We start from the raw sequence: 26,124 nt of genomic DNA on the forward strand, positions 1-26,124 counted from the left end.
GACACTCCCGACTAGAGAGTTCCCAGATGTCTCTTTTACAGTCATGTGTGGCAACTCTGACCACCTAGGAAACTTTTGCGCACTCTGGCAACTCTGTGAATGCCCATTGAAGTCAGTTTTGGGGTTTGGAAACTGAAAGTATCCAGAGATATTTTATGAACACATTTACGAATATTTTAAATTAAAAATGATATTAAATTTACATATTTTCATTTATCTGCGGATACGAGTAAAAAAAATGCTAGAAAATAAAACAGAATAAATCCTGAAAAGCCCCCATTTGATTAATTAATAGAAGTTATAATCCGAAATGTTGCACAACTGGATTTAAGCGGCTTTTGGCAAAAGTTGCACAACTTTTTCTTCAGTTTGCTTCAGTTTTTGTCTTTTTTTTTTTTTTGTGTTACAGTCAATGCCAAAAGTGTGTGCACGAAGCATACTGAGTACCGTTTAGCAGCTGCCAGCTGCCAGCTGCCAGCTGTCAGTGTCAAATTCATTGTAAATTACAAGTTCATTTGCGGCTGGCATTACATCCGCTTACAAAAAAAAAAAAAAAAAAAAAAAACAAAAATAAACACGAAAAGATAAACTTCTGCTGCATAAATTATAAGAGTATCGCAAAGGCAGGTCGTGACCCCCTCGACACGGCGTCGGCGTCGGTTAGCTCGTAATGAAACTTAATGATGCGCCATTAGGGCAAGAGGGAGAAGCGGCTCTCTCGCTCCCAGCTAACGGTGCAGCATGCATTTTGAGGCGCCACCGAAGCGCGAAGTTCAAATGCAACAACATGTCCAGTGCGGTGGCGGGAGCGGGGCCGGTAGATTGCAGGGCGTGTCGGTGAATAGTTCACTTCTACTTCTTCCTTTTCTTTGCTTTGGGCCACAGTCAAATGCCAAAAAAAAAAAACGTAGCCATTGTCAGAGATATTCAAAGATAAACAAACAATAGATATAAGATATAGGAGATAATGCATTCTTGATTAACTTCGGTGCTTAAGGTCCGATCTTTATGCAATTTCAGGGCCATAAATATGACAATCAAAAATGTGCATATACCAAAATGCAAGGAAATTAATTTTAAAAGAGAGTTCCTCTACAGTTAAAGATGAAATGGGGTAAGCTAACCAAAAAGTAGAATATTCCTTATCTATACATGTTATACCAAAAAAGAATCCACTGTAAACTAAAAGCAGCAGCTGTACCAAGTTACATTGAGACAGCCTCCATTCGAGTCCATTCCGTATGGAATATAAACATATAGATGACATCTCAAACCTTGAATCGATACTTATCGTTATTATGGAAATGTGGAGAGATATCGAAGAAAGACTGAAAGGACTTTCTACTACCCTGAACCCATTCAAGATGGGTAAAAAGGTTAGGCTACAAATGTAGGTAAGCAACAGAAAAAGCATCCCCGCAGTCTCATCTCTAATCGAGTCAATCTGGCCATGTCTGTCTGTCTATCCGTCTGTTTGTTCGTCTGTCCGTCTGTTTGTCCGTCTGTCTGCCCCACTGTCTGTATATGAATGCGACTATCTCAGAGAGACTTAAAATTAGGAATGTAGCTCTTCCTAGTGCCCACGCAGCGAGAGTTTGTTCTCGATGATCGATAGCATGCCCTGTTTTTAAGCAATCAATAAAAATCAATATCGAAATTCTGTTTTTGTACCAAATCTTTCAAGTATTAAGTCCTATAGCTATCACACTTGACATATAGCTTCTAGAATTTAATCATTTTATAGCCAACGCCACTTCTCGCCCCTTGCGTGAGCAGTATTTGATGTTGGTAAAGATACGTTTAGGATATCTGCTATTCGAGCACTCCCAACTAGAATCTTGTTGTATAGAATATATGAGAATATATATATTTTTAATTTCAAGTTCCCAACTTTTGTGATTACAAAGATGAACAGTCGGATATGATCAGATGTAAAGAGTTGGACAATTTTAAGTAACAGGAATATATATATATATGTATATATATGTATATATTGCGCGTATAAAACTAAGAAATACGTGGCATTCAAATAAGCAAAAATATTTTAATGATCAGATGGACAGAAATAAAGATTGATATTGCGAGTTATTTGAGGTAAGAAAAAAGAAGAAGACGGCGAACAAAAGCTCGGCACGCGTTCCCTAGATTAACTGGGGGCGCCGCAGACATTCACCCAAATCTCGGCTATAATGATGAAGGCAAAGATCATAATGCTGCTGCTGCTGCTGATGATGATGATGATGATGATGATGATGATGATGTAGATAATAATATGAATGATGTGATGATAGTTTATTGTTGGAGCAGAGCGCGAGCTGAGGCGAACTTCACTTTTCACGCTTTTATTTGATTAGTTGATCATCATCATTAATTATTATAAATTAATGAAGTTGCGTTTCGTTTATCGACAGCTATTTTTAATAACAACAACAGCAACAACAAAATCTGCTGTCATTATATTAATAATTGCGGATATGCGCGCATTATTCTTAACTATTTCATTGTTCGCGCGCGGCCCGAGGGAACGGGGCGGCATCTTTTGGGGCAGAGTTCTATTTCTGGTTTCGTTTTTCGCTGCTTTTGGAAAATCCTAAGCTTGAGAACCTGTCGCCCATGCAATTCGCTCGAACATGATTGCGCAAAATTCTTTCAAATGCGCTCATTTGGACTGGGCTATACGAGAAATTGTAAAACAATTCGTTGATGAGCTTTTGAATTGAAGATTATGACCAATACGTGTATTAAATAATTGAGGATTTTTGTTTTAATAATTTAATTTTAATATGAAATGATGAACGGAGAGAGTTCGTAAATATGCTCAAATTGTATAAGAGTATAGTTGTCTCAACAGCAAGTAAAACGTTTACGAATGGCAAGGCAAAAGAGAATAGCAAGAGAGAATTGAAAAGCATAGCCAGAACTCTAATAAAGATAATTAAATGAGTGCAGCAATTCAATTCACATCAAAAGTGAAACTGACGCAATGCATAAAATGTTTAATCAAGAAGAACGTGCTACTTGGCAACTCCAATTAAGTGTAGGAATATATGAGAATAAGTTATTTATTCCTAAAACCTTACACCTTAGATTTATCAAAAGGGAATGCGAAAAACTTCAACTGAGCGCACAACGTTTACGAATTTAGGGCACAAAGAAGAATTGCGAAAATAATGTGCTAAGAGCCTAGAAATTGAATTGAAATGCGTGTGTAAAGCCGTAAATCCGTTTGTGAGCCCTAAGCAAGAAGCTATTAAAGCTATTTGCTACAAAATTCAGTTTTCGATTAAGCCAAAAACAAAAAATATAAGAAATAAATGAATTAAAAACGGCTGAAGTAGTGTTGAAGCTACCGTTTAGGGAGTTGTTGTTGCTGCTGCTGATCGTCTCAAGTTGTTTACGTCGCACGGCTCCAGCGGCACTTTGAGCCGCGTCTTTTGGTTGCCATATTGTAATGGCCCTCGAGTGAGGGCACTTTTTGTTATTGTTCGAGCCACTCGAAAGCGCGAGGCGAGCCGGAACTCCAAAAAGCTCCAAAACAAAAAATACCTACTCCAAAACCTTTCAAAGGTGTGTGTTGTGTGTGTGTGTGTGTGTGTGTGTGTTTCGCTAATGATGGCACATGAGCTGCTGCGCGATGCTATAATTAGTTAAGCCGTCGCGTATTTTGGCCAAGTGCCATCCCCCCCCCCCCCCCCCCCCCGTCCCTACTCCTGCTCCTCCAGCAAATAGCTGCTACGCCCACACACGAATGCACACCCAGCTATCTATGGGCCCAGCCAGGCCCAAGCTCAAATTTTGGCATTAATTAAATGAGGGAGAAAAAAAAAAAGAAGAGATTAAACCGCAACTAAAATCAAATTTGAGCAACAGCAAAACAACAAAAAAAGAAACAAAATATGAAAAATTGCAAAGTGTTTTGGTGCATGTAGCCGCCGCCTCGACAGCGTTTTGGCTAATTGAAAGACACGGCAAGAGGCCAGCAGAAAAAAAAAACCAAAAACGGTCTTTAAAGAACGCAGAAGAAGCAGCAGAAGTCTGTTGAACAAAAAACAATTAAGACAAAAATTCGAGCGCTGCGCGAGACTATAAAAAGCAAAGCGCCGCAGCGAAACCGCAAACAGTCGGCGCTCGAGCGTTTCAGTCGAGAGAATAGCACCAGAAGATACAAAGATACAAACCTAACCAGATACAAAGAGCTGCAAGGATACAAATATATATAGATATATATAAGGATATATATATATATATATATATATATATATATATATAAACAGTGCTGTGACATCAATTTTTTTGTTCTTGTGCTTCGTGCTTTGTTTTTTTTTGTTTTTTGGGTTGAGTGAAGTTCTCGAGTGCGTGTTGCAAGTGCCACAAGATGTTGCAGCCCATTGTCCTTGTTGCCTGCGCATTTCTGGCCAGCGCCGCAGCTGGTCGCCCGCCGCAACGCTATTTGCCCGCCAATCAATATCCGGCACCGCAGGCCAGCCAGCTGCACTATCACGGCGTTAGCGGCCACTCCCATGGTCGTCTCGGAGGCGGTGGCGGTGGCGGTGGCGGCTTAGCTGGAGGAGTGGGCGTGGGCGTCGGTGTGGGTGGCAGCAGTGCTGGCTTTGCCGGAGCCGGCGGACATGGCGGACATGGCGGACATGGTGGACAGCGTCAGGCGCAGATACCGATTGTGCGCAGCGATTATCAGAGCGATGCCAGCGGCAATTATAACTTTGGGTAATTCAAAGATCTTGTATTTCATTTGCAAACTGTTCAAAGGGAAATCTGTTCTCAGGCGCATTGTTGCCGTGCTTGTTCCTTACGATTCCTCAGATCGATTCACATTTATAACTTTTTTATTAGTTTTCTTAACTGTTCTCAGCAAAACCTGTATACCTTCTATGCCTTTAGTTTCTTAAACTGTTCCCAGCGAGGCACAGTGAAACATTTCTTGTCAGGCGTTTTCTTGCGATTAATGAATACTTCTTTATTTTCCTTAACTGTTCCCAGTAACACGTCTGTTCCGATTGTTTCTCTTGTTACAGTGTTTGCTTGACCCCAAGTATTACTTAATTGTTCCTGGTGAAGCCTCTGTTTCCATTGATTCTGTTCCCATTATTTTGATGCAGTGTTTGTTTAATGCACCTTTAGTTTCCTAAACTGTTCCCAGTAAGGTCACTGTTCCAATTCATTTATTATGATCAGTCAGGATGCCATATTCCTAATATTATCTTTACGCAATGTCTAACAATAGCTATTCCCAGTTTTTCTCGTTGAAAGTCAAGAAGGTACTTAAGCTTTTAGAGAAGAATTTCAACTGAGACAACTTTACAACTTTTTCAATCATTCCCAGTATTTTATATAGCTGGAAATCTAAAACGATTTCAAGGGTATACACTGGAATTTCTAGAAACGGGAAAATTACAAAACAATTGAAGAGTTCTGCGTGAGTTCATGACTTTGCAATCTTTTCAGCTTTGATACGGGCAACGGCATTCATCGCGATGAGACGGGCGAATTCAAGGGCGGCTGGCCACACGGTTCCCTCGGCGTACGCGGCTCCTACTCCTACACGGGCGACGATGGCCAACAGTATACGGTCAATTACAAGGCCGACAAGAATGGATTCCATGCCGAGGGCGCACACCTGCCCACCTCACCATCCCTGCCCGCCGAGTAAGTACCGATTGCTTCTATCATGTAAGGTATCCAATTGAACTCTCCTTCTTCTTCTTCTACTTCTTGCAGGCATCATCAACAGCGCAGCGGAGCCGGCGGCTCGGCTGGCGGTTATCAGGGCGGCGCCTACCATGGCTCCGCTGGCAATGTGCAAGCGCCTTCGTCCCGCTATCTGCCGCCCGGCTATCGCCAGCGCAGACACTACTAAATCCCAATTGGAAACACGATCTGAACACTCAATATATACACACACATACGAATGTACACCTTTGGCAGCACACAAATTAGTTGTATTTTTTTTTTCTCTCTATAAAAAGTTGTATTTTGCAACCCAATAAAATATGGTAGAAATTCTCGATAATTGTTGTGCTGACATTAATATAAATTAAATTCTACTACTGAGATTTAACCCAAACTCAACGAGGAGCTGTCCCAACAAATGCAAATGCATTCTATATTAACTACGGTCTTTATAGTCCGATCTGAAGAAGAATGTTAACATGCCAAAGCGCAAGGCTTTGCAATTTTTGTGGGCAGGTTTTCAAAAATTGAAATATTCTTTTTGATTTTCAAAACTTAACGAGCACCTACAAAGCAAGTTTTGTGTATCTAGCCTTGATACTCATCGAGTTGTGCTGAAAAAAGCAAGCCTCAAAAGCGATATTTATCGATCAAATGCCATAGGCATCGATATATATCGATTTTATAGAAAATTGACTGAGTCGCACTCAAAAATATCGCATTAATCGATTATGGTACGAATGTTATCGAAGACGCCTCCTAACGATACTCTGCCCCAATCATTTTACCCAAAATATTTCCACTATTTTGAAATATTTGAAGAAAATCCTTTTGAATTTCTATCATATTTACCTGTCCTAACTTTGCCCGGACTTAACCAGTTTATTTCTCTCCATATTTTTGTTTTATTTTTTTTTTTTTTTTTGTGCAAACTTTGTGTCAGCTGCAAACAGACGTAAAACACATTGTCTAGCCACGCCCCTTTGGTGTTCTTGTGGCCCAGAGTTTGGCAAAGTTTCAGAGGCAGGCAAAAGTAAAGCTGATTAATATGCAGTTAAGCAGTTGAAGCAAACACCAAAAATCCACAAAATTGGCAAACAACCATCCGAACAGCGCCCCAAGCCCCGCACCGCACGCTCTGCCCGAAATCAAAACAAGCTAAAAAGTTGTCGCACTCAACTTTTTTTCTGGCAACTTTTTGGCCATTGTTGAGGGCATTAATCATACAACATATCCATATATATATAACAAACCGAACCACAACATAGACCATATACCCTTTGCCCAGCCACAAAGCATGCCATTTACCATACTTTGGGGGGAAAAAGAAAACTTAAGGATGTCGGCGACAATTGCAGCTAAAAAGAATAAGTACAAATGCGCTGAGCACTGAGCTCGACTCGCAGATACCCTGTAGTGCTGCAGTTAATACATATTCCCCAAAAAAAAAAAACACGTATATACTTAAAATTGGAGACAGCCAAAAGAAAACACAAACATCCGAATCATCATTCATTTGACTTTTGTTTAACAGAAGGCACAAGCCAAGTTCTTTTAACCAAATGCCCGTAAATAATGAGATTTTATGCCTTTCATTTGCTTTGGGTAATAAAAGAGCGTATGAGAAATTTTTTAATTACAACCTTCATAGATCCTGAGATCAATGAGTGTGGGCTGGGCAAATAAAACCCATAACGACTCTCGCTGAATGCCAAAAGCTGCCTCAGTCTATCCCATTCTAAGCTACGTTTTTTTTTTATTATTGCATTGTACGGGTAAACGACGCATAAATACAAGAAGAATGTTGGGATAACTTCGGCATGCCGAAGTTTGAATACTCTTATAGACAATTTGCCTTACGCTTTGACTGAGTTTGAAGAAAATTTTGCGAAAAACAGAATATTTTGCCACACAAAAGTCAATTTTCAAGCGATTCTTCCTATAGAGCTATATAATATAGCAATGTGATCTTGATAAGATATTAAGTAGATAATTGAATGTGATTTGTAATGTAATTTGATCAAGATATCTTGTTAAACAAAAAAGAAGGTTTCTTGCGACAGATCGTTCCTATGCCAGCTATATAATACAGTATATATATGATATATGATATGTTATATGTTTCATACTGAAACTAGTAAATGCCAGGGACCAGATATCTTGATAAAAAGAAGAGCATTTCATTCCGTTCGATCGTTCCTATGGAAGCTATATGATATAGTGGTCCGATCCGGCCGATCCGATCCGGCAACATATGACTGCCTGCAACGGAGAGTTGGACCTAGTTTCAAGACAAGATAGCTTTAAAACTGTGAGACTAGTTTGCATAGAAACAGTCAGACAGACAGATGAAGTCTATTGATGCTGATCTAGAATATATATACCTTATGGTCTCGTAGGTGTCTCCTTCTAAGCGCTGCACATTTCATGACAACATTCGAATACCCTCTCGTAGGATATAAAAAAAAAAAAAAAGAATGAAAAGTAAGATGAGAGACTGTCAAGTTTTTAAGCATTGTCTCTGACAAAGTTTTTTTCCATAGATTTTTTTTTTCTTAAGCATTTTCCTAAGTTGGGGGCTCTTTTTAACGTCGCTCTCTCTCTCTCCGTCTCTCTCTCTCGCTCACTTTTTATTACGATTTTCATTTCGTATTCGCATTTCGTTTATGTTAAACGACGGACGCATTAATTAAAATTACACAGCGCCGCTCGGGGCCATCCTTTTGGCATTGGTTGAATGTGGGGCGAGGGGCGGCAAATATTTTCTGACTGTTTTGGGGAGTTGGGCTCTTCATAAATTAAGAGGGCGCTTATGAATTTAATGAATTATATTTTCGACATTAGGGAGTGCAGACACCTACCCAACATCAGCCCCCCCCCCCCCCCCCCCTCTCACCTCTCTCGAGCAGCGCTTCTTATTGAATTTCATTGGTTTGCCTTCCCTCATTTGGGCTGCAGTCCTCGGCAATCATATGCATGCATGTCTCTGCATGTTCAACTACACACAAGTTACACATGTTCATCAGCAGAGTAAGACACGCCCCCCCCCCCCCCCCCCGCCCGCCACCACTTTCTATCCCTGAATATAAAATAACCCCACCTTGCGCGCTGCACTCACTTAATTTTATGCCAAAACAATGACACGCCATAAATTTAAACGGATTTGCGTTGCGCCTCGAGCAAAACGCGTTTACCAACCCTCAAAACGTCTGCACGCTGCAGAGCGGGAGGGGGGGGGGGGGGGGGATGGCTCGGTAGTGTTGTGCAGTGCTGATTGCAGGGTGGGCAACTTAAGCACACCCGCCCCCCCCCCCCTCCCCTCCCACACACACACACACAAAACTTTGAGCTTCTTTTTGGTTGGCCCAAACGCATTTTGAAGTTTTTGGTGTCAAGTGTTTGACAACACTCCAATTGCAACGCTTTGCAACACCATTTTCGCTGTAAAAACAACGCTTGAAAATGAGTAGTAAATTTTACGAATCTTAAGTGCGCTCTCAAACGCAGCTTGGCAATTAAAAGCGAGAGTTTCACCTGAATAAGTTGGCCTAAAAACAGTTTGGCAGAGAAGAAAATTCGTTTTTAAACTTCGAACCCTTTAAAAATGTGCGAATGTATATAACAGGCAGAAGATGAGGACATCTCCGAGCCCATAAATTATATGGATTCATGATTACTATCAACAGTCGAGTCGCTCTAGCCATATACATTCGTCTGTCCGTCCGTTCGCGTCGATCGATAACCAAGTAATCGATGAAAATCGATATTGAAATCTTGTTTTTTTGAGCAAATCCTTAAGGTTTTAATGACTGTCGAATACTCTATACAGATCAAGTACAAAATATTCTCTGTCTGCTTGTTGTTTATCTGGAATTTTGTACTTTTTCCAATATTATTGATACATTTTGATTTTGAGTATTTCTCCTGCTATCGATTAATATCGATTTTGATATCAATTCTCAGGCTATCGACAAATGTCGAAACAATATAGCTATATATATATAGATATATAGAGCTCACATATTTAATGTAAAGCCTTGCCCTTTGGTGTGAGTTTTGATGCAGAAGACAAAGAATGAATCACTGGCTTAAAGTAAAAGCTTGAAGAAACTTTAAGTGACGATCTGATGATGGATATTATTTTGAGAAATATTGCTTTAAGCATTTAACAGCCAACGAGTTAAAGCAAATGAAGCTCTGGGTGCTTTTGAAGTGAAGACTTTTTGAAAGTTGGGCAAAAAAAAAAAGGTAGCCTACTCGAAAATTAGCGCAAGGCAGACAAAGTTTATAAAAGTCGACGGCTTAAAGTTACGCAGCGCAAAACTTAAGGCCAAGAAACGTGCAAATAATTTACAAAATTCTGAGGAGGCAAGTGGAGAATGGAAGATGGGAAATGGAGCATTTGGCACGCAATTGCGTGCCTGTCAACTTTGCCGGCTGCAGCGTAGAGCGCCACCTAGCGGCGTGTCAGTTAGCGTTGATGTTTATATACGCACACACACACACACACACACACACACATGCACCTGTCCTGGCTACACTTTAGTTTGTTATTGATATGGCAGTTGCACGCACAACACGCCGTTCCACGCACTTGCCCAAAAGCTTGCCATGTTCCAGAAGCAACCACCCAGCTTCTGCCCATCTCTCTCCCTCTCGCTTTCTTTTCCTTTCTCCCTCTCTCTAACTATCTCTAACTATTTTGCTCTCTGACTGCCTGTGAGTCATAGTTGAGCTCCTTCTCCTTCTGCTCCTCCTCCAACCCCACTGCGCCTCCTTTTCATTAAACTTTAATAGCCTTGTTAGTAAATTTATGTGTGTGTCTGTGTGAGCTTTTGCTCAGCTTTTTAGCTCTATTCTCTGCCTGACAGCTAACACGTAATATCCATAACTTTTGTTGTAACAATGTAAGTTTTGGTTATATTAAAAACTGAAGCATATCACAAGAACACATTTAAAGCATATTTTATTGCAAACGTTTACGAATATGGCCCAAAAGAGAGCGCAAGCCATTTAAAAGCTCACACGAGCTAAAGCAATAATATTAGCCTCTGAGTATTATTTGCTTTCAAAGAAGCTTTCACGAACGTCAGGAATAGTTTTTAGATATTCGGAGCATATTAACTTGGCAATAAGGAGATATAATTTGGTATCTCGTTTTATATACATTGTAAAAGAGCTTTAAAGCTTTTATATGCATTGCAGGAGAGCTTTTAAGCTCTCCGGCCAAGCACATTATAAGAGCTTATTGTTATCGGTTCAAAATGTTTCGTGTTATATGTATGCAACATATGCCCCCCTAAGTGTCTTATTTTAAATAAAGCTTAAATACAATTTTAGGACGCGGAGCTTAAAAGCTCATGTCAAATGCTGACTGGCCTTTTTGATCGTGTTTGAGGTGAATGTGAACGCATACTCTTAAAGCTTCAGCATGACTTAATGCTCACTTTTGATGTCCTTCCAAATGGCAAACACTTATCCAAGCACTCCAAATAAAGCTTAAAGCTTAAGTAAACTCCTCATATCGTGTGATTTACATAACTTATAAGCTCAGCTTGAAAGCTCCAGTCAAATATGATCAGCCCTTATATAAGAGAAAGCTTTAAGCACGGTAAAAAGGAAATATTAAAGCTCAAAACCAATGCGTTTTACGACTTGCGGTAAGTGGACACATATGCTATAAAAACCAAGGCAAATGATGAGCGCAGATATCGAAGAGGCAACTAAAACTTGAAGGGGCGCACGGGGGAGGGGGAAGTTCGACTTTCCGAGTAGAGCAGAGACTGGGTAAAACGCAAACAAGAAATTCCAATAAACTAATTTGCACACGAAAGCGAAAAACAGCCAAGCCAGACAGCATAAATGAAAGGGGGGAAGGGACGCGAGAGCGAGAGCGAGGGGGATGGGGTTGCTTTTGGCATGTGGCAAGGCAATGGAACTAATGCTCTGGTGGCAAAGGCGGGTGCTGTCGGAATATTTGTGTATGAATTTTAAGCAGCTGTAAAAGAAAAAAATATGCAACGCCAATAAAAGGGATAAAATTGAAAACGGCGCCAGGACGCACACATGGAGCCCGGGCCCGGGCCCGGGTCCGGACAGGGTCTGGGTGTCCGGGCAGGGGGGGGGCGCTGCGAAGGGAGTTGGGTGTGCTAGCAGCTGTAATTGTAACTGCTCTCTTGAAATATTTACAAAGTGGCATTCGGTATGCGCCTTTTCGCATTTTGGTATAATAAATTAGCGTCGCGTATCGTATTATTGACTGGATTTTGAATAATAACACACAAAGGACCCCAAAATGAAAGAAGCCCGCAGTTTCATTCAGCGGAAAGTCCTTCGAGTCCTTGGCTACTGTCGAGAAGGTGTCGCGCATCGAAATCCAACAACTCGAAATCGAGCTGGTAACCCAAGAGCAGCGCACAGACCAGCACAAAGCGGACTCAGTGCCATATAATAAACGCATTCACAATCGCACAAATGGGCTATGCCACATTCACAATGGATGATGGGAGGATGGTGCGGGGGTAGAGTGAGAATGTTTCACACAACTCAGCACAATTGCGCACATAAATTTAATGCGCCAAATAATACGCAAGACAAGTGAAACGCATATTTAAGTTGACTCGAGCACAACTCTCACTCACAATTCCCTTTCCCCCCTTCTCTCTCTCTCGCTCTCTCTCTCTTTCCCTCTCTCTCAATGCTTCACGCATTGCTAACAGTGGCAGCTGCAACATCAGCAACAACTTGTGCCACACTGAAGCAGCGCAATAGAAGGACGAAGAACGTATTAGGGCCAAAGCTTTTTAAAAAGGAGCTTACACGCAGCTTTTATAGAGCTTTACACTTGAAAAGTTCAAGCATTGAATAAGCCGCAAGCATTTTGGTGCAGCTAACTAAAAGCATTCAAAAGCTTTGGTTTCAATTAATCGAAAAAACAAAAGCTTTCGTTAACTTGATTGACTGTAAAGTCCAAGTACATAGAGCAAAGGCGCTTTTACTGAGCTTTAGTTTCAGTTGCAAGAGCAGGTATTATTTTAGAAGCATGTTTATAGAAACATAACTGTTTTACCTTAAAGCTTAAAGCTTTTAATATTAAAGAAGCATAATAATATTAATATAATTGATTGACTAACAGGGGCACAAAAGAGAGAGAAACATTGTACTAGCTTTCGTTCTAACGTGCTTTCATAGCTACAGTAAAAACAGTTACGAGTTCATTGATTCAAATTCAAAAGAGCTTTTAAAGGAGCTTTAGGTGCTTAAATTATAGAATAAGCAGCAACAAGTGCATTGACTCAATTTCAAACAGCTTTTGATGAGCTTTCAGATCTTGAATGAACACACACTTTGAGAACTTTTCAGCACTCATCATCCCAGACATATTAATTCTCTTGTTTCTGTGACTGAGAATCGCATAGAAGGCCCTTGGTTTGTCATTTGAAGCAATTGAACGCGCTTTTTGGCCACTGTGCGCACAGTGCAGCTAAAAACTTGAACAACTTTTCTTTTTGCGACGTTGTATATATTTTTTATTCTTCTCATTTTTTTTTTAAACAACTTGAGATTTACACAATATACATGGCCACATCACACACACACACACACACGCTGCCCTACACTCATTTGAATGTATTACAACAAGTTGGACGTACAAAATTCCAGCACAAAAGGACGCAGGAACGATGTTGCCTACATGAATTATTTAGAACGCCAAGCGAAATGAATGCGCGCGGGATAGGTGTGAGGGCTGGAATGAGGTTAGACTACACACAACTCTACAAGGATGTGTGTGTGTGTGTGTGTGTGTGGTTGAGTGTGTGCCAGAGCGAAATGTTTGATTAAATTTGTAGGCACTTGTAGCGAGGCATCACTGTAGGGGCAGGGGCGGCAAGCGGTTGCCGCTTCAAGGCAATAATACTCTAGGCACAACTTTTGCCGAGGCGTCGGAAATTAACTCGTTTTATGGCGCATTACATTTAACTAGGTCTAAACTTGAGTCGCAGCCAACCAACAGAGCGTAGAATGCGGGAGAGGGGTTGATTAGCGGATAAGTTAAATAATTTCTGGCATTTGCATTGGGTCAAAGCTCGACAGCATATCTCAGCGATTGTGTCCCACTGACAGCTGACAATTTCTCGTTATGAGCCAACAACAATAATTCACACACACTCGCACAACAAATGAGGGTGCACAGATGTGGGGGTTGCTCGGGCTGGCAATCAACAATTGTTGCATGAATAAGCAGCTGGGGGTTCGTTGAATGTTTGGGCACATTTTGTCTGATTGTTTCGCGGGCTAATGATTGCCAGCACACAGATCAGTGCGCAATTTTCTGTTGGCCAACACGCGTCCCATTCAGGTCGGGACAGGTCGATGCGGGCGCCCCAAAAACCAGACAGCAGGGGGAATAGCTCAAAATTGTGCCATCAAATGTAATGAATGGGCGGCACAGAGCACTCTGATAGCGCATTAGACGATGATGTTCATGTTGATGTTGATGCTGATGGGAAATTAGAAAAGAGCACAAAAGTGCTGTCAACACTTCGAAGTTGTGTGGAAAATTGAATACAAACTGAGCTGCTCAGTGAAAGGGGGTTGGGAACAGCAGGAAATACAGTTTAGACTAAAAGGCATTTCCATAACCAAGCAAAGCTTTTCCGATTCGGCCTAGGGCAAGACCGCAGCGCAATTCTCAAAATTTCAAGTTTCACCAAATCTCAGGAGCTTCGTTTCAAAGTTTCAATACGGAATGAAACCCTTAAGAACTTTCCACTATTCTTAAAGGATCCAAAGTAAGACAACCCAGGTCTTCCTGGTTTGGTGTTCCCTGACTTAAGCTGGCATTAATTGCGACAAGCTTAAAACTCTAAAAGGAAATAGAGACAATTTTCTGGTCCAAACAAGCCCTTGCCAAGGCAAGGTAACCTGAGTTAATACTAAGGGTCTAAGGCAACAGCTCTCAGAACCTTCACTTGGTGTTGCCTCGCTCCAGTTATTAAACTCTATTTACGTCAAAGATCCATTGAGTTCTTCAACTTCACAAAAACTTTCCCCTATTCCTAAGAGAACCTAAATATGATATCCAAGATCTTCCATTTGGTGTTAAACAAATAAGAGCAGGAGCAATTACTAAAGTGTAGATAAAGACAAAGTGTTAAGGTTGACAAACATTGTGATGCTGCAGGGAATTGATCTATCTTTTGTTGTACCAGAAACCAATAGAATAATATATGGATGCCTCCAACCTGGGCAACTTATGTATTCCATTTCAGTTTTTCCTCTAGATTCATTTTGCTGTGCCACAAAAAAAAAGCCAATTTATCTAACCCAATTCCAAGCTGTAAACCTTTTTCGGTAGCCGCAAAATGAAATTTGCAATAAATTTGGTTACAAATGCAATTTAACATAAAATTCTATTGAACAGTTGCATTGAAGGAAATTTCATTTGAAATAATTACATTTGCGGCAAAGAAAAAACAAAGCCTCGACCCGCTGGACCCCAGCTCTTTTGCCATTATCATTTTGAGCTCGCAATATTCCATGGTAAATCACAAGTTGGCAAATCCCAAATGAAAAACTTTATTACAATAAACAATTTATGTGGCAAAGGCCGGCCAAAAAGTTCGGACCAACTTGCAGCAAAACAAATAAGAATGAAAGTAAATAAAAGGGTTGGGCAACGGGGCCACGGCAGGAGGTAAATATAACTTGGCCAAAGCTTTCTCTTCTTATTGAATAACTTTTTGTTTTTACTTTTGGTTTACTCTGACATTTACCTCGCTGTCAGATGTATGCCAAATGCTCTTCATAATAAATGTGCCTTAACAGATTGGGAATTATAGTGTGCAAAGCATGAAACACAAGAAGAACTCGTGCAAATGGAAGAGAAGCAGGTATTGAGGGAGTTTGACTAAAGAGAGGTAAAGTATATTTATAAAAGCAGTAAAAAGTTTCCAAATTTCTATTCGAATGATAGTTGCGTATATTGAAATTTTCTAGTCTAGCTAGCGTCAAGGCACTGTGTAGAAGGAAAGGTTTGTGAACGACTTCAGGCTCTCGGCTAACAAAGGATTACCCCAAGCAGAACACTCTGGCACTGCTTTAGACCCACAATTCAGATCCCTGAAAGACTTTACTTGGAGCAGCACATAATCTATGCAAGTGCAGCCAATACTAGGGCTAGATGAAATAATCTGGGCAAGGAGTCTGTTTCAGGAGCAGGTAGCTCAACTTCCCCCAGACGCAGCAGAACCTTTCGCTTTTTTGTGAGACTGTCTTTACCTCAATTTTATTATAATAACTTTTATCTATTATTATATTTAATGTGCAAACGTTCATTGAGGCGCTGCCCATTTACAGGGTAGCTCTCTTTGCCATGCTCTAAATACAGATTCAGTTGAAGATTAATGATATTAAGTATGATAAGCGAAATATGCATATCAAACAATAAAACTTAGCATATGCATAGATAGAACTTTCTGGAGGAGCATATATTTTTGCCGGGCATCTTCGAGGGGAGCGCGACCTTTGCCTGTTTTTGGGGCCTTCGAGTGCATTTGCTAACTACTTAAGCTGCCAAAGGAAATTTCAATGCCATTTGTCTTGGCGTCGCATTATTTTTATTTCTCCCTAGCTGGGAAATCAAATTGACAGCGACAGGCCACAAGTGGGCTACCTGGATGGTTGGCTGTTTTCGGTGGTTGGGTGGTTGGGTGGTGCAGCATAAAGTTTGGCAGACACGTCTGCGGCAGGCACTCTGGCATGATTAGCGGCTGGCAGGTCGGACAAGACAGTTGCGACTCAGGTGAGACATGTCGTGTCACTGGGCGGCGCGGCGAACATAAATCTAAGCGAAGATGAAGCTGTTAATGGAGCGAAAGCTGAAACCGAGCGCCGCCAGCCGAGGCTGCCCAACAAAATCTGAGAACTTTTCCACCTTGCGTTCTTCTTTTTGCCTCGTTGGGTAAGTTGTGTACCTTTATTTATTTATCACAGCGACTGCCCACACTGTTAAGGTGCAAATGTTGCAGATGATTTGGCCCAGGTGGGCGGAGCTGGTCGCTGTTCGTGTGGTCGCTGCAGCTTATCGAGCCGGACAGCTGACAGTTGTTGCAAATGCCAGCGACAACAATTTCAAACGCGGCGCACTTCAAGCGTTTCCTTTGATAAATGGCTGCCTGTCATTTGCCCGTGTGGCAGGGTGGGGGCAGGGAGAAGGCGGGCAGCAGGGGTTCGTTGCCAATTGACGGCGCCAGCACGCAACAAGAGTTGCCGCAAAGCGCATGGGGTCGAGTTGCTACGGCAACAAGCGGCAAGCACTTTAAAAATTGAATTAAAGTGAAAAAAATTGAATGCTTAGGTTCAACAGGGACTGCCAACTTGTTGGGTTTCTTTGTTAGCCCTGCCAACTTGTTGAATTTGAATTGACACATTTGACTGTTTTAATGGGACTGCCAACTGCGCGGCTTCATATTGAGACAAGCAAGTGTTGATCTTTTCTTTGGGACTGGCAACTTTTTTCTTATAATGGAACTGCCAACTTGTTGCATTTTTTGAGACTCATTTGGTATTTCATTGGGACTGTTGATTCTTGAATAGCACTGCCAACTTGTTGTCTTTTCGTATTGGAGCTGCCAACTTTAATTGGCACTGCTAACTAGGCAGCTTCCTGCGAAGACTGCAAAAGTGTTGACGTTCTTTTTGCGGCAGGCAACTTATGGATTTCTATATTGCAACTGCCAAGATTTTGATTTTATTGGGACTGTCAACTTCATTCGTTTTTTATTGGGACTGCCAGACTATGAGTTTATGCAGAGGACTGCCAACTTGTTGCTTGAGTATTGGAACTGCCAACTTGTTGATTTTCTATTGAAATATTTGACTGTTTTATTGGCACTGTCAACTAGACAGCTTCTTACGAAGACAGCAAGAGTGTTGACCTTTTTAGGGACTGACAACTTCTTTTGATTTTTACAATGGAACTGCCAACTGGTTGCATTTTTATCAAGCCGTCCAAATTGTTAAATCTTTTTATGAGCTGGCAACTTATTTGATATTGGGGCTTCCCTGATTTTCAATGGGAGCTGCCAACTTGTTCGTTCTTATATTGGGACTGCTAACTTGATACTTTATATATATTTTCTATATATATATTTTTTCCTTTCTTTAAATGAGTTGGGGTTTTATTGGGTCTGCCAACTAAGCTGCTTCGTGTTGCGACAGCCAAGGTGTTGGTATTTTTTTTTTGGGACTAGCAAGTTCTTTTCTTTTTATAATGGAACTGCCAACTTGTTTGTGTCTATACCGAGACTGTCAACATATTGCATCTGCTTTATGTCTGTAAATACGTATACTTAATATTCCGTATATATTATTTCAATGTCATGCTAATATTTAAAGCTTTGTACAAGGTTTTTTCAAATTAGTTTTTGAGTTGACTTTAAAATTGTATCAAAATGTCGAATCACTTTTCGTTTTACAAGATATCCGAACCAAGCCCGAAAATTACTCGCTTAAACTACGCTGCTTTTATATGAGCCCAATCAGATTGAGGTCGCACTTCTATACTATATATTATATAGCTCTATAGGAAGAATCCAACGAGATCTCACACGTCTGCCAAGGCATAAGTCAAATGTCTGCAAGGAAATTAAATCTTCTGCTTGCCACAGATCTCCTCACTTTCTCACTTTCAATGACTTTTGCTTATGCTATGTTAATAATTTTCAGAGCTTTGCTTTTCTCGGCAATATTTTCGTAGTCAAAATTTGAGTGCAATGCTCTGGCTTTTGGCTTAATTGCCAGCACAGTCTAACATGGCCAAAGCCAATGCCCAAAAATGTACTTAACTTGATTATCAGCTGTGGCCCGAGTCGAACCGAGTCGAACTCTGTTGAACAGAGTCGGGCCGACAGACACCTCAAAATGGCCGGCAGGAGCAGAAATTGTGGGGCAAATCAAATTCGACGCTCAATTAAAATTCAATTTGTTGCGCGCCATTAATTAGATTCCCCTTCCATACGCGCCCGCCCGCAGCGGCCCGACAAACTTTGGCCAAACAAGTTTCAGACAGCGCCACCTGCGACAGAACCCCCATCCCCCCCCACCCCTATCCCCTACCCCCAGGCTAATGCAATTTTTCTCAGTGATGCTTCATTGAACTGCAGCCAGGCAATTGTAGGCGAGGGGCAATTTCTAATTAGTGGACGGGGGTCAGCTCTTCGACACTTCAATTAGTTGTAATCTATGCGCATAAATTGCGCAGTTGATGGATGGGCCGCAACAAAAAAGAAAAGACAGCAGCAGCGGCAGCAGCAGCAGCGGCATGCAACATGTGGCAAGGTGCCAGGCACGCATAAATTACGCAACCCTCGTGGGTTACACTAATTGTTTATACGGACCCCGCAGCTGCGACCGCCCTCTCTCTGTCTCTCTCTCTCTCTCTCTCTCTCTCTCTCTCTCTCTCTCTCTCTCTCTATCTCAATGGTCAATGGCTTTTGGGCACAACTGTACTCACCTGCTTCTGCAATGTGCTGGAGAGCTCCTCGAGGCACTCCTTGCGCTCGAAACGCTCAAACTTGAAGCTATTCGAACGATAGAGCTCATTGTCCTCGCGTCTACGATTGCGGCACAGGCGACGTGTGATTATGTTTCCGCTTCCGCTCAAACGGGGCCTAGCAAATACAAGAGAACAAATGTGGGCGTGGTTAGGTTGGGCGGAGTTGTTCTTATGATAGCAAAGGCAAATTGTAATAAAATCATTTTTATGTCTTCGATTGAAACTTTTGTTGGCTTTCGAGCATTTATTTTCATTGTTCGATATATGTTTTATTCTTCGATAAATTTGTGTCGAATCGATATGTTTATTATCGATTTATTTCATATTTATCGCTAGGTTTCTTATCGTTAGCTACCGATATATTTCTTTAATAAACGAAATATTTATTATATGTCGATTTGTTTGTTTATTATCGATATATTTTGTATTTATCGATATATCTATTACTTGTCGATATATTTTGCACAACAGCTAAACTCAACCTAACTTTAACCTAACCCCATTTAAGCATCTAAGACACTTTCTTTTTTATTTTCCAAGCTGCAATCAAAGTTTTTTCCAAAGAAATTTAAAACTTGCTTCAACTTCATTTCAGTTTTCTCAACATGAATTCAAAGATGGGCTCGAAGTCTTCCAAGCTGTAGAACTTATATCGGTGTCAAATAGTTCCGATTTCGAGACTTTACTTTCTGATTTCTGAATTCTGGAGTTCCTGAAACAATTCATTGTGTGATTCCTGAAAGAGGGAAGAGCCCGATACGTGGGAACTGTTTGTAAAATCCTCGACTTGGGGTAGTCATAGTTTCAGCCCATTGCAAAAACTACCCTAACCTTAATCGGCATATCACATTTCGAGCGGACCAACCACCCCACCCCCTTCCCTTTTATGTTAATCATATGCCAAAAGTTTACAGTTTTGAGCTGGTTTTTCTTTTTTGATCCACCTGCCCCCCGTACGAATGTGTCACATCATTAACCAAGCCGCTGGATATTACTTGTTAGCACGGGCCCAAAGCTTGTCATTGCCCCCCTCATCACCCCCCCCCCCCCCCACAGGCCAGGAGGGGCCTTCCGTTTCCACGCTTTGGGGCCAGCACCTGGCAAGAAGCTCGTTAGGCGGCGCTTCATTAAAATTTGACACATTTGGGACGGAGGCCGAAAAAAAAAATTGAAGGAGAGAGGGAGATTCTCTGTCGACCTGGTGTCGGGTTAAAGCCGCAACATTTAAAGTTGCCAACACGGAAAATGTCATCGACCCAGTTTTGCATTTGCATTTGGGTTCATTCAACGAATGACCCCGCCCCCAGCCCTGTGCCCGCCCTCGCAGCACTTCAATGAAACCAACTAACCGACTCACCGACTCCAGAGTCCGTCTCCAGACGAGGCGAAAGCGTTTGAAGCAGGCGAGAGTGCTCCAAGCGGAAGTGCTCAGCTATGAGATACCCTGTAGTCAGCTCGAAGTCGAGAGCGACTCGGTGCAGCTCAGGCTGGACTTCGAGAGGGTTTGAATAGAAGTGCAGAGAGCCTGACCAGAAGTCGAGTGTGCCCAATTAGAAGATACCCTGTATGCAGCTGAGACAATAAGACAGCACTGAGTCGAGAAGTCAGAAGAACCTAGCCTGACATCGAAAGGACTCGACATGGAAATACCCTGTACGCAGCTGGAAGCAGCTTAACAAATCTACAACTGGATGAATTTGTAGGCAATCGATATATATCGATTATCTTCTAAGATATACAATCGATATTTATCGAAGTTTTACAAATTCTAAATAAACTGGACTTGTGTACGCTTCGGCTGAAAACAGGTAACAACATTTGTAAAATATGTTCAAAAAAAAGGGAGAAATATTTTAAATCGATAAATAAATGTTATCAAAAAATCCTTATATGTTTAAAAAAAAGTATTAATTCAAGCTCTCAGTCTCTCTCTCTCTCTCTCTTTAAGGAGAGAAAAAAGAGAGTAGGACTTGATTGTCCTTTACGATTTCGAAACCAATTTCTTCTCCCTGCTCGGTGCATATGCACAACTTCAGTACACCCTTTGGTCTCGTTTTATGGGTCCTGGGTAAAAAAACAAAAGGCTTAAGCTCGACGCCCAACAAAAGCCACAAGCCACTGGAGCAGGCTCAAGTGTTGGCCACTTGGCCACTTGTGACTGCAACTTCAACTACAACTTGATGCCGAAGTCAACCTTCGGTTGGGCACTTACCCGCAGGGCTTGCAGTGCGTCATGTGCAAATCCCAGTTGAGGTGAAAGTTGAACATGCGCAGCTTGGCCACCGCCCGCTGCCTCAATGAGATGTCCGGCGCCGCCTGTGCAGCACCCGCACCTGCTCCGGCACCTGCTCCCGCTGTTGCTGCTGCTGCTGCTGCAGCTGCTGGATTGCCGCCCGCTGCCAGCACCGGGGCACGCTGTGCATTCGGATACATCATGACGGTGCCGCTGGGCGCCGAGCTGGCGAAGAGTCGATGCGAAGCGGACACGGTGCCGCTGCCATGATGCCCATGGCCGTGTCGATAGTGCTGATGGTGCTCCTTCAGCGTGTAGAAGCCACCAGAGGAACTGCAAGCACAAGTTCATGTTAAAGCTGACGTTAAAGTACAGGCTAAACTTAAAAGTAAAATTAATGCTTAAATCTGGCTATTATTATTCAAATATACGTACAATCCGGCCTTGCCCGTGGCACGTATCAAATAAATTCTCTCAAAGATCTAAGAAAACGAGTTCAAAATCGATCGCAGGGCAAACAAAAAACTTTCATGCAACCGCTTTCCGCCAATTTACCACTGTTACGGGTGGAATTTCTCAAATTGCTGAAACACGCATTCATTAGGTTCTCAGATTTAGATGCCAAACCATTAACAAAGAGCCAAACCTTGTCAAAATCGGATGAGATTTGATCGAGTTATGGAGTTGGGAAATTTTTACCTATGTCTATATAAGATATTCGATATTCGACTTTTTTCACATGAATGTCGACCCAGAATAATATTGCCAAATTTAGATGCCAATTTGATCTAAAGGTCAAATCATGAAGAAAGTGACAAACCTCGTGCAAATCGGATAAGATTTGGCCAAGTTATGGGGGTGAGAAATATCGGCTTATATTTATCTATGTTGGATATTCAAGGGTACAACTTTCAGAATCGTAGCTCTTACATTATGGTATATGTATGTATATGTGTATATTTGTATGTATGTATGTACGTATGTATGCACGTATTTATGTATGTATGTATGTATGTATGTATGTATGTATGTATGTATGTATGTGTGTATGCGTGTATGTATGTATGTACGTATGTCTGTATTTATGTATGCACGTGTGTATGTATGTATATATGTATGTATGTTTGTATGTATGTATTTATGTATGTATTAATGTATGTATGTATGTATGTATGTATGTATTAATGTATGTATGGATGTATGTATGTATGTATTAATGTATGTATGTATGTATGTATATGTATATGTATGTATATGTGTATATTTGTATGTATGTATGTACGTATGTATGCACGTATTTATGTATGTATGTATGTATGTATGTGTGTATGCGTGTATGTATGTATGTACGTATGTCTGTATTTATGTATGCATGTATGTATGTATGTATATATGTATGTATGTATGTATGTATGTATTAATGTATGTATGTATGTATGTATGTATTAATGTATGTATGTTTGTATGTATGTATTAATGTATGTATGTATGTATGTATGTATTAATGTATGTATGTATGTATTAATGTATGTACGTATGTATGTATGTATGTATGTATGTATGTAGGTATGTATGTATATACATAAGTATATATGTATTTATGTACATGTGTATGAATCTACAAATGTATGTATGTACCTACATATCTATATATGTTTGGAAGTGTGTATGGATGTGTGTAAATATGTGTTTATGCATGAGTATATACATGCATGCGTGTATGTTTGAATTCATGTATGTATGAATGTATTTATGGATACGTGTATACGTGTTTATATGTATGTGTGTGTGTATGCATGTATATATTATGTATACAAATATATATGTAAATCAATGTATGCACATACTTTGTATGTCTGTGTGCAAGTCCAAATTTACGTATTCTTCATAAATGCCCTACTACTCGATTCTCATAAGTTCAAGTAAGGCTTTAATTTTGAAGGAGGCGACTTCAACTGTGGAGGAGACGGCGGCGGCTTGAGCAAAGGAGGAGACGGCGGCTTCAACTATGCAGAAGGCGAAGACATTAATATTAGAAGGAGGCGGCGGCTTTAATATTGGAGGAGACTTCAGTAAAAGAGGAGACGGCAGGAGGAGTTGGCAGCTTGAGCAAAGGAGGAGACGGCCGCTTCAACTATGCAGGAAACGGCGGGGGCTTTAACATTGGATCAGACAATATGCAGGAGGCGAGGACATTAATATTAGGAGGAGGCGGCGGCTTTAATATTGGAGGAGACGGCAGGCAGCCTTAACTTTGGAGGAGGCGGCAGTTTGAGTAAAGGAGGAGACGGCAACTTCAAATTAGGCAATGGCTATGGCTCTGGCGGAGGCCATTAAAAAAAACTGGTACGTATTTTAAATAAAACTACGTCTTATTATAGTTAACATAAAAGTAACAACTATTTCAACTTGCATGTATCTGAATACATACATATTGAGCTGAGTTAAAAATGAACAGGAACCGTTTTTACACAAATGGCTCTACTATGCGATTCTCACTAGTTCAATAAGGTTGATTAAAAGTTCATAAACATTATCTCTGCTTTTTCCATTCTTTCAGTGATGGGTTTCGTTTCCCGCCTACTGATTGACGATGATTAAATAATCCTGCTTGGGAAATTACAGGTAAGTATATACACCTCACCTGTACTATAGGTGAGTATGAAAGTACAAATATATATTTATATATATATATATAAATCTGTTGGTCCTGGTAAACTGACTGGCAAAGCTGTTACTCTATGTGATGATGATGCAGGTTAAGAGGGGGTGACGGGAAATTCCACTCGCATGTGTGGAAAAATGGCGAAACTTTCCAAAAAATACATTGCTCCTCGGCATAAATGTGGGTTAAAGATTTGACCATTGAAGTTTCTGGTTCAAATACATTTCCAAGGGTCTTTATAGACAATTTTTGGGACGTGCTTCAAGGTTATTTGTCTGACTGATTGATTGAGTGCCAGACACTTTGATTGACTGATTGGTTTCTGATTGGAAGAACACTGTATTATGCAGCTTTCTTTGGATTGTTTGGCCGTAAAATAAGCTTTTGTCTGGCTAACTTTTTATGCTCTCACAAAATATATAATCTATATAATATGATTCGTATAGGAACAATCAGACAAACTTGCATGCTCTAAATTAACAAAGATGTTTAAGATTTGTCGCTTTAGTTAAGCATGAGCTACTGGATTTGAACCGGCTTCCTCGTGGGTGGCCAAATCTAGTTCCTCGTTTTAAGATTTGGTTATGCTTAATGGATAATGGTTGGCATACAAAAGTGTGGCTGTACTTACGACATGTTATCGCCACCGGCATCGCCCACACAGCTGGTCACACTGGCCATGCCGCCGCTGCGTCGCGGCCGGCTCTTGCGGCGACGCCGCCGCCGACGCTCCGAGGAGGCGGTGCGCGTCTGCAGCACATGTTGGCTAAGCGATTTGTGGCAATTGGACGGCGGCTGACCGCTGCTGGCCAAACGTCGCCCGGTCGCATTGCTGCCGCCGGCTGCGCTGCCGCTGGCGCTGACGCTGACGCAGGGCAGACCCTGTACGGCGACCACAAGCTGCGCATCCCCAAAGCCGCCCGCCGAGCTGATGGTGTCGCTTGACTGCGGCGTTGCGGCGCCGGCAGCAGCGGCGCCGGCAGCGACGCCAGCTGCTTGGCTCGGCTGCGACTGCGACTGCGACTGCGACTGGGATTGGGATTTGCTGTTGCGCAGGCTGTGATTCACTTTGCGCCACATGCGTTCCATGGCGTTGGATTTTGTGCGTATGTTTCTGTTATTTTTCTATATTTATCAATTTTCTTTAGTTTTCTTCTTTTTTTTTTTGTTTTTATTGTTGTTGTTTTAACTATGCAATTTTTACTAGCTACAGGGGGCGGCTCTGGGCAGGAGCTAGGAGCTGTAGTGGAAGTTATTGTTGCTGTTGTTGTTGTTGTTGTTGTTGTTGTTGTTGTTATATTTTTGCGAGTTGGCAGTGTTTGGCTGTTGGTTTGTCAGCTGCGGCGCTGTGCAGCAGCCGCGACATGCCTGCACACACACAGACACACACAGACACAAACGCGCGCACGCACACAATAACAAAAAGCTACTCAGCAGGAACTATGCATTATTGTTGTTGTCTTGTTATTAGTTGTTGTTGTTGTTGTCTGTGAATTGCGGAAGCAGAAAACAAAGAGCATGAATTGAGTTTAACCAAACACGCACACATACAAAGCGTAAAGGCGCTTTACATGTGTGTGTGTGTGTGTGTGTGTGTGTTTGAGCGAAAACTTTTGTCATACACTTTTAGGTTAAGCACGCGCTTCACTCATTTCGTTAAGTCGCGCCATTGTTATTGTCGTTGTTGTTGTTGTTGTTGTTGTTGCGCCTATTGCACTTGTGAATGAAAATGGATTGTGAATTGCAGAGAGCAATTGAGCGAGGCGCATACAGACACACACACTCACACGCACACGCACACACACACTCACACACAAACTAGCTGCTTGCACAGCTCTATTTTATTCGATTTAACTTTTCACTTAAAAAAAAATAATAAATTGTGAAATAAATAGCAGCAATTAGCAGCAGCAGAAAAGCAACAGCGACAACTGAAACTGCGAAGATGAGTAGCACAACGAGGATGGCGACGGCGACGGC

General features: G+C 41.4%; 2 protein-coding genes across 4 annotated transcripts in view; one reads left to right on the forward strand and one right to left on the reverse strand.

The window, feature by feature from the left end:
- The window catches only part of hwt (heavyweight), a 72,562-nt gene that overhangs the window by 45,379 nt on the left and 1,059 nt on the right, over positions 1 to 26,124 (reverse strand). Inside the window, exons 2-4 of one of the 3 annotated variants that reach the window (XM_070211231.1) lie at positions 24,776 to 25,631; positions 21,459 to 21,812; positions 19,205 to 19,361 (exon numbers count right to left, since the gene is read on the reverse strand). In XM_070211231.1, coding sequence (XP_070067332.1) covers positions 19,205 to 19,361; positions 21,459 to 21,812; positions 24,776 to 25,233 — 969 coding nt within the window. In that variant the 5' untranslated portion in view covers positions 25,234 to 25,631. Of the gene's footprint in view, positions 1 to 19,204; positions 19,362 to 21,458; positions 21,813 to 24,775; positions 25,978 to 26,124 lie in introns of those variants that run through there. The other 2 variants (XM_070211233.1, XM_070211232.1) reach the window with 2 other exon arrangements.
- Positions 4,261 to 6,036, forward strand: Cpr11B (Cuticular protein 11B). Its single transcript, XM_002056826.4, has 3 exons — positions 4,261 to 4,725; positions 5,464 to 5,664; positions 5,737 to 6,036. Exons 1-3 carry the CDS (start codon positions 4,376 to 4,378, stop codon positions 5,873 to 5,875), a joined length of 690 nt encoding a protein of 229 aa, XP_002056862.1. The 5' UTR covers positions 4,261 to 4,375; the 3' UTR covers positions 5,876 to 6,036.

This window comes from Drosophila virilis, chromosome X (genome assembly GCF_030788295.1).
Source record: "Drosophila virilis strain 15010-1051.87 chromosome X, Dvir_AGI_RSII-ME, whole genome shotgun sequence".
In the NCBI taxonomy this organism is placed as follows: domain Eukaryota; kingdom Metazoa; phylum Arthropoda; class Insecta; order Diptera; family Drosophilidae; genus Drosophila; species Drosophila virilis.

What these genes read in the sequence shown, in the direction of transcription:
- Cpr11B (XM_002056826.4), top strand. Translation starts at nt 4,376, where the DNA reads ATGTTGCAGCCCATTGTCCTTGTTGCCTGCGCATTTCTGGCCAGCGCC. An exon ending in AGCGGCAATTATAACTTTGG is followed by an intron (nt 4,726 to 5,463) that starts GTAATTCAAAGA and finishes CAATCTTTTCAG; the next exon opens with CTTTGATACGGGCAACGGCA. An exon ending in TCACCATCCCTGCCCGCCGA is followed by an intron (nt 5,665 to 5,736) that starts GTAAGTACCGAT and finishes TACTTCTTGCAG; the next exon opens with GCATCATCAACAGCGCAGCG.